General features: G+C 36.2%; 1 protein-coding gene across 1 annotated transcript in view; it reads left to right on the top strand.

The window, feature by feature from the left end:
• The window catches only part of Hace1 (HECT domain and ankyrin repeat containing E3 ubiquitin protein ligase 1), a gene marked incomplete in the record, with an annotated part of 114,738 nt that overhangs the window by 27,167 nt on the left and 78,496 nt on the right, over positions 1–9,075 (top strand). Inside the window, 1 exon segment of the mRNA XM_029554645.1 lies at positions 6,284–6,366. Within this exon segment, the coding sequence (XP_029410505.1) occupies positions 6,284–6,366 (83 nt within the window).

The following is a 9,075-nucleotide window of genomic DNA, read 5'->3' as shown; positions in this document are numbered from 1 at the left end:
AATTCCAAGTCAAGATTCATTTAGCAGTTTTCCTAAATGAAATTCATGTTAGCAACTCAGCATTTTTTTAAAAGCAAACATTTTAATATGCTATAATCCAACACAGAACACTAATTTTTTACCTGGTAGGAATGATGGTAGGAAAACATTTTTTTTTCATAATTAAACTGTTGTTTCTGTAGAGTAGAAAATTTTGTATGTAGAGTAAAAACTTTGCAATTCATAATAGTCTTGAATCTGAGCCAAAGTGTTTGAGTTAGTTATTGTTGGTGTTAGGTAGTATGATGACATGTATAGTGCAGATGTGTGTTCAGAATAGAAGTCATGTGATGCAACATGGGCAAGTGCTGCCAGAATCATCTTGGATTCATTATGTGTTTGACTTTGAATTAATATTTGGTTGTTGCCCATTCAAAAACCTTTCACTGTTGCCAAATTTTTCATGATTCCCTATATCCAACAAGCTAGTTGTGGTCTCCATAGCACGTAATAAGCTATTTTGTTGTTGAAAGATGGAACAATTGGGACTGGAGAGATTTCAGCAGTTAAGAGTACTTCCTGCTTTTGTAGAGGACCAGGGGTTTGGTTCCCTGCACCCACGTTGCAGCTAACTATGTGTAACTCAGTTCCAGGGGATCAGACACCCTCTTTTGGTGATACAGTTACACGCATACAAAATACTTGTAAGAAAAATGGCATGGATCATTTAGGTGCAGTGTCATTGGTCCGTTATTTTCTGTCTTCATTGCGTTTGTGAACATTTGCCACTTTTTTCCTTTTCTGTAATCGGTTGTATCTGATTTGTCTATATCTGCTTAAAAATCAAAGTTCTGAAAATATTTAGGGATTCAAAAAATTGAATTCAAAATCTATTCTTGTTGATTATGTTGTGCCTTACGTTTTGGTAAGATTTAAAATCTTCAAGTAGTATTGGCTTCTTCAAGAGCTTTGATGTGTTCAGTAAATGCTCAGAGAACATTTTCCTCCACTTGAGTTTTATCCCTTGTATATATAATTAGCAATTTTTACATAGTTGGAAACACTTATTTTTAAGATTGTATACAGTCTTGAAACTTGTGTTGTTAAATTTAAGTAGGTCAGTGCAGTTTTATGTAGGTATTTAATTCTCTTTGGTATTTCATTTCTAGATCATGGAGGATATTGTGAGCAAGAAAACAATTTGTTGTTCCAGAGAGGCCTTTTGCTTTTTTTTTTCTAATTAAAAAATTATTTTATGTGTATGAGTGTTATGCTTGCATGCATGTAAATGCGCCTGTGTTGTGCAGTGCTGGTAATGGACAGAAGAGGGCGTTGGATCCCCTGGAACTGGAGTTACTGGTGATTGTTAGCCATCATGTGGGTGCTGGGATTCGATCCTGAATCTTCTGCAAGAACAGCCAGTGGTCTTAACTGCCAAGCTCTCTCCCTAGTCCCCTTGCTTTACCATTGACATATTGTCAATTTGGATTACCTGGGAATGAGAATTCATTTTTGACTTAACCTTGTTTAATTAAGGATGTGGAAAGCATTTCTGGAAGGTTCACCTCCTCAACAAGGCTCAGCAGGAACTGCCAGAATAGGGTGGTGATGGGCAAGTTGCCCCTGCTCTGGTATTGACTTCCCTTCATTCACTGCGGTAGTCTGCTAATTGTTGAGATGAGGACATCTTAGATCCCTTCTGTATTTGAGTTATCTTTACTTGCCTCAGAGCAATGATTGGAAATTGAAAAAAAAATCACGTGATGAAGGTTATGTATGACTCTTCTTGCTGTGTTTCCTATTATGGCATCAAATCAATAATTGATTGAACTGTTTATCCGTCCCCTTCTGTTTCAGAGCTTTCACAAAAAGAGACCAACAAACGGGTTTTATTTTTCTTTCTAAACAAATCAGTGGTTGATGACTTTTCAGTCATTTTAGTACTATAAGACATTTAAAAATAATTTTTACATTCAGATTCCGTGACATTTTTTGTTCCTTTAAGATAAATGGTTTCCTTCTATTTTTCTGTTGGTAACATTTTTACCTACAAGTGAAATTTTGAAAACCTTAAAAGGTATTTACTTTAACAGTTGCATATATTGAGGATCTTAAAAGATTCATTTTAAATTATGCATATATGTGTGTGTCTGTGTGAGTACCAGTGCCTGGAGGAGATTAGAAGAGTACGCAGGATCCCCTAAAGGTGGAGTTACACAGGAAGTTCAGAGCTGCCCACTGTGGGTACTAGGAACTGAACTCAGGTCCTTTGGAAGAGTAGTATGTACTTTTAACCACTGAGCCATCTCTCCAGCCCTATGGAGTGTTAATTTTTTTACTATTTTTAGTGTGTGTGTGTGTGTGTGTGTGTGTGTGTGTGTGTGTGTGTGTGTGTGTGTGTTTGTCTGTGTATGTGCTCGTGAGTATAAGAGTTTGGGAAGGCCAGAGGCATCAGATCCCCTGGATGTAGAATTAGAGGCCTGTGAGTTGCCTGAAGTGGTACTTGGAACTGAATTTGAGTCCACTTTAAGAGTGGCAAAGGTTCTTAACTGCTGAGTCATCTCTCCAGCCCTCATAAGAGTATCTTAACTGGGATAATTTTGTTAAAGTAGAAAAGCAGAAAAAACCTGAGTGGGAAAGAAAATGCTAGAATAAGCAGTTGCCACTACCTTAGTCAAGTGTATGTTATCTTAAGAATTTTTAATGTCTTTGAAGGATATTGAAAGATATGGCAAATAAACTTAAGAAATTCTAGTATCTGTAGGATGTATGAAAATATGATGGGAATATTAAAAGTTTATGTTGTAAGTCATGCTTTTTTACTTTATTTGCTTGAAAATAGAGGAATATGTCAGTCTGTTTTGCTAAATTGTTTTAAGCCTGTAAACTCTACAGAAGCACTGTAAAAAGTGTACAGTATAAAAATGACATTATTTAGCCAGGTGTGCTCTAATCCCAGCACTTGGGAGGCAGAGGCAGGTGGATCTCTGTGAGTTCAAGGCCAGCCTGGTCTATGTAGTGAGTTCAAGGCCAGCTGGGACTACAGGAGACCCTGTCTCAAAAAGACCAAAAGAAAAAAAAAATGAAGTTTTAAAAACTAAACAGAAACAATTATGTAGGCACTTATACTACTGCTTAATAGATATTTGTCAGGGATTGAACGGATGTCCTAGTTTTATTTCTGTTGTAATAAAATATCCTTACAAAAAGCAACTGAGGGGAACAAGGGCTTTATTCTGTGTATGTACAAGTCCAGGTTACAGTGCATTATTTCAGGGTAGTCAGCAGCAGGATCTTGAACCAGCTGGTCACACCACATTCTTAAAGTGCAGAGAGAAATGCGCCCATTCTCTCTGCTTCTTACTTGTTTGGCTCCCTTCACCTGTACACTTTTTCAGGGCCAAGCCCATCAAATGGTGCTGCCCACATTCAGGGTGGGTCTTCCTTTATCCATTAACAATTAAGATAGCCAGCACATACACACCTGATAGTTATGAGGTTACAGGCATTGCTTTATTATAACCATTTGTTTTTATTTTGCATAGGGAATTGAACCCAGGACCCTCTGTTTACTATGTACATACCTAAAATGAAACAAAATAATCCCTATTTCCTGCAAAAAGGAATATCTCCCTTGGATCCCCTCCTACCTTCAGGCATTCTTTCTCACTTTTCTGTATAAATCTGTTTGCTTTGCTTAAAAAAGAAATCTTACAACTGAGCTACACTACATAGATTTTAAAATTCATACTGGGATAGAATTAAATTCTGGTAGAATACGTGATGTATGCCATCACACCTGGCTGATTATCAGCGTTTTAAGCTTTTCATTTGGTACATATTTCCATGTACCAAATAATAAGTTTAAAAAAATATTTTATTATTTTTACATGTGTGAGTGTATTGCCTGCAATATGTGTAAGTATACCCATGTTGTGAAGTGCCTGCGGAGCCAGAAGAGGGTGTTAGATCCCCTGGTCCTGGAGTTATGAACTGGTGTTAGCTGCCGTGTGGATGCTGGGAATCAAACCCAGGTCCTCAGCAAGAGCAGCCAGTGCTTTTAACTGCTGAGCCATTTTGAGCTCCCCAAATAATACGTTTTTATGATTGTTTCAATTTTTGACACTTGTATACTGTTTCTTGTTATGAATTTATAAGTTTTCAATGTTAGGTACGTTGTATAGTTAGGAAAGTTTGTTCAGTGATGAGTTAAGTTATGAGGATATTCTTTCTTGAAGTTGGTAATTGACTTTTTAATTTTTTAAAATTTTTGTTTGTTTGGGACAGGGTTTCACTGTACTGTACAGCCCTGGGTAGCCTAGAATTCATTATGTAGACCAAGCTGGCCTCTAACCTACTTCACAGAGATCTGCCTGCTTCTTCCTCCAGAGTGCTGGGATTAAGGCATGCTCCACCATGCCCGGGCCTCATTTTTTAATTTTTTTTTAATGTGTGTGTATTGTATGTGTTGTGTACTGTGGTGGAGGTCAGAGGACAACTTTCTAGAGACATTTCTCTCTTTCCACCTTAAGCAGGTCCTGGGGATCAAACTCACATTGTCAGAGTTGAGCAGCAAGCACTTATTCCAGCTGAGCCATCTTGCTGGCCTCACTTTCTGTTTCCTTTGTGTGAATCAGCAGTTTTCTCATACGACCCTATAATGTTGCAATATTATTTTCTACGAAGACTAATTTGTTAGATAAATCTTTGAGTTTTTTATTTTTTGTTGTTCTCTAAGTCTGAAAATTTCATAATGCCTCTTTTGTGTTTAAATTTCTTACTATTCTGTTTCTATAATATCTGTTTTGACTTAGTTCCTTGTTTTTGGGGAGACTATTCCCCTGAGTCCTTCTTTCTTTTGGAAAAAGGAGCATTTTAGGTATTTTAAAAAATAATAATGCTTTTTTGACCATGTATTTGAATATTTTATTTTTGAAATTATTTTTATTTTATTTTATTGTATGAGTGTATTGCCTGCATGCATGTAAGTGCACCTGTGTGCCTGCGGAGGTCAGAAGAGGGCTTTGGATCCTTTGGAACTGGAGTTACAGATGGTTGTTCTGGGAACTGAACCTAGGTTCTCTGTGAGCACAGCCAGTGCTCTTAATTGCTGAGCCATCTCTCTAGCCCTTTAACCTTATATTTGAATAATAGCTTTGACAACTAGAGAGTTACACCTTTGAAATAATGTACTTTACACATTTGAAGGCTTTAAGAAAACTGTTACATTCCAGTGTTACCTTTGTGAGGGTGGTTCTGTGCATGGTAGGATGTTTGGCTGCATCCCTGCAGTTTTCTCATATGACCCTATAATGTTGCAATACTACTTCCTACAAAGAAATATCTTTGTTCAGTAGCTACCAATAAGCATTCTCCTTTCCCCAGTCATGCAAATCAAAATATCTACTGCTATTGCCAGATGCCCTCTATGAGGAGCTTACTGACTTTTGTAGTATGCTTTTGAATTCTGTCTTGTTCTTGTGTGGGTGTTCATTGTGATGTGTTCTGATGTAGTACTAGGGTTTAGAGCAGCAGTGAATATATGTGCTCAATCCAAAGGTATTATCAAGCAACTTAATTCTAAAAGGTATTTTCTTTAATGTCTTTACATGCTTTCTTCCTTTTTGCAGGAGAAACTCAAATGAGGATCATAGGAATAAAACTAGAAAACATTATTTTTGAGGTTTTTCAGGTGGGCTTTGTTCTATCCCTAATGATCAATTGTATACTTTTAAGATTTTTTTTATCAGCTTGCTTTTTGTCACTATGAGTCAAATGGTTGCAGGGAACAGAATACATATGAAGGACTCTCAGAAATGCAGTATGGACATGGCTTCTTAGCTTTTTAACATTTTGTATTTCAGCAATTATACTTGACTTTGGGAGAATTATAGCTCAGTACTCAATTTTGTTCCAAGAGGTAGAAACTCATAAATTTTACAATTTACTTATCTAAATTAATAGTGTTCAGTTTGCTAGCTGTGTGTAATTATGTAACTTTAAATAATTAAAATTAAAATAAATTCTGTTTCTTGATGGTAGCCATATTTCAAGTCTGAGTAGTCACATTTGACAGTTGGGTTGCAGATTGAAAACCATTCTAGGAGAGTTACTGTAATCAGGACACAGTACCTGAGTAGTAACTCAGGTTGGACTTTTACCTTCCTAATCATGTGCCCGCCCACTCGTTTTCTTTTTAAAGCTTCAAACTGTGGGAAGAACTCTCCTTATGTGGAGTAAAATTTTGACAGTTGTATCTTTTTGTTTGACTACTCTAGCTTTACTTTTGTTTTTTTCCCCCCAGACAGTGCAGTGCTTGCTAGACAGTGGTGCTGATATTAACAGGCCAAATGTATCAGGAGCCACTCCATTGTACTTTGCTTGCAGGTATGATACTCTCTATTTTCAGATGCATTCATTAAAGAATAAAATAAAATATTTAATGTTTATTGGCAAAATAGAATGTTATATGTCAATTATAGTTTCACACATAAACTTTTATGTATTTTCTAAAGCTCTTTTGTTTTCCCACAGATGCTTTGCTTTCATTTAAGATGTTGGATATCACTATTACAGAAAAGAAAGCATTTTCTATTATTACTACTATTTCTTTATTTCTTTTTTTGAGAACGGGTCATTATAACTCAGGGCAGCCTGGAACTCACTGTGTAGCTCATGGCTGGCCTTGACATAGAGCTCCCTCTCTCAGCCTCCCAAATGCTATGATTACAAGTGTGAGCCATCATGTCTGGCTTTTCTATTATATTAATTACCAGTGTTTTTATCCCATAGGTAGAGATTTTTCATTACTTGACTACTTCAATTTTAGGACAATTTAATAATCCAGTTTATTAAGTAACCAGGTCTGTTCCCTTGAGATAAATTGTCGAAGTATGACTTGGTCCAGAGTCAAACTTTTCTTTCTTTGTATAACTTAAAAAAGTGTTGAATCATTCTTATGTTATTGTTATTTTTTAATATTTCCACCTTTGTTCTTTTTATTAAATTGTGTATTTTCTTACTCATGTAATCATCCAACGTCTAGCTCACTCACTGTGTACCACACATTGTTATAAGGATTAGTGAAACAATAATAATTAAAGGCTGTGGGTGTAATAGAGGACTTGCCTAGCATGCGCAAGGTCTTGCTTTCATCTCTGGCAGTGGGAGATTAAAAAATACAACTACATCATTAACAATTCAGAACAAACCTTAAGCATTAATGTAATAATTATATACATAGACCTGTACCCATACACACATACCTACATATGTATATAATATGCTACATAAAGGCACTTTGCAGTTAGCAGTGCACAACACATGATACTAATTTTTTTAAATTTAAATTATAGTGCTCCCTTGTCAGCCTTAGGTATTGGTTCTATGACCACACCCCCACCTGATGGAAACGAAAATCCTTTAATATTAAAATCCCTTACATAAAATGCGAAAGTATATATAATCTTTGAACATCTTCCTGTATAGCTTATTCATCTCTATATTACTTATACCTAATATAATGCTATGTAGATAGTTGTTAATACTGCATTGTTTTGGTAATGACAAGAGAAAAAGTATATGCAGGCTCAGTATAGGTACAGTCATTGCATACCTGCTACATTTTCAACCTGTGGTTGCTTGAATCTATCAGTATAGGACTTGTGGATGTAGATGACTTGACTATCTTTCAGTTAAGAGTATTCATTTAGGTTTTTAGATAAGAGATTTCTGGAAACTTCTTATCCTGTTTCTTATTTTATGTAATTTTACTGAATTTATTTTCTACTGCTTTTTTCTTTTATCATTGATGTCTATGATGTTACTTTGATCAGACTGATTCAGATCATCTAGTAAACCCTTTTAAAGAATACTTTATTTTTAATTAGGTATATGTATGTGTATGTGGAGGACAGAAGAGTGGCGCTAGAGTTACAGTGGATCCAGTGGTGCTAGAGTTACAGATGGTTGTTAGCTGCCATGTGAAGCAATTCACAAAACACTATAGCAATTCTTTGACTTAAATTAAAATTATGTGACTGTCAAGCTTTAGACTTCAAGATCTTATCTGAAATCAGTATTCTGTTGACTGACCAATTGCTTACATTGTGACATCAATTTATAGAAAATAGTAATTTGGGGTGGAGAGATAGCTGTGGTTAAGAGCACTGACTGCTCTCACAGAGACCTGGATTTAGTTCCCAGCACCCACATGACAGCTAACAACCATCCATAACTCCAGTCCCAGAGGATCTGATGCCCTCTTCTGGCCTTCACAGACATTGCACAACACAGGTGCGTTTCCATACATGCAGGCAAAACACTCATACACATAAAATAAAAATAAATAAATAAATGAAAATTAAAAAGAAAAAAATTTGATTTTCCTAAATAATATTCTATCTTGAGGATTTAGTTTTAGATCAGACATTCCTTTGAAGCTCTAGAGTTGAGTGTCCACCTGGCAGATTCACATCATCATTGAAAGGTCATGCAGTCTCAGATGTTAATGTGTCTGAAATTTTGTTTCTTATTTTCCTTTTCAAACCTTTCAGTTTCTTTCTCTTAATCAAGGGAACCCTTATTCTAGTTATTTAATGCAGAATCATTATTCGTAGTGTTCTCTCTCTCTCTGATTCTGAATTTGGAACATTTTTTCTTTGAAAATTTTTTTTATATTTTATTGAGTTTATGTATATTTCATATAGGACATCTTAATCATCTTTATACTCCCTTCCCATTGGCACCCCTCCATAGCTGCCCCCACTCCAAACTGGATTTCATGCATTCTGTCATTGCTGTTAAAGTCTATTGAGTCAAGTCAGTGTCCCCAAATGTCCCTCTGTGCAAGTTCATCCACTGAGATCTACTCAGCCTATGTAGAGTCCCTCCTTTTATGATGACCAACTGTACCTAACCCAGCAGTAATCAGCTGCCAGTTGTTCTTCAGCTAAGATTGGGTCCTGCTGCCCATTTTCACAGTCCTGTGCTGGGTTTTTGTTTGTTTGGTTTTGCATGGGTCTTGTGCATGTTGACACCACTGCTGTAGGTTCATATGAGCAAGGTCCCAGGGAGCCAGGTTGTAAGACTCTATTT

Source organism: Nannospalax galili, unplaced genomic scaffold (assembly GCF_000622305.1).
Source record: "Nannospalax galili isolate Female #2095 unplaced genomic scaffold, S.galili_v1.0 scaffold324, whole genome shotgun sequence".
Taxonomy (NCBI): Eukaryota; Metazoa; Chordata; class Mammalia; order Rodentia; family Spalacidae; genus Nannospalax; species Nannospalax galili.
The sequence above is the reverse complement of the archived record's forward strand: the minus strand, read 5'-3'. Positions and strand labels throughout refer to the sequence as shown.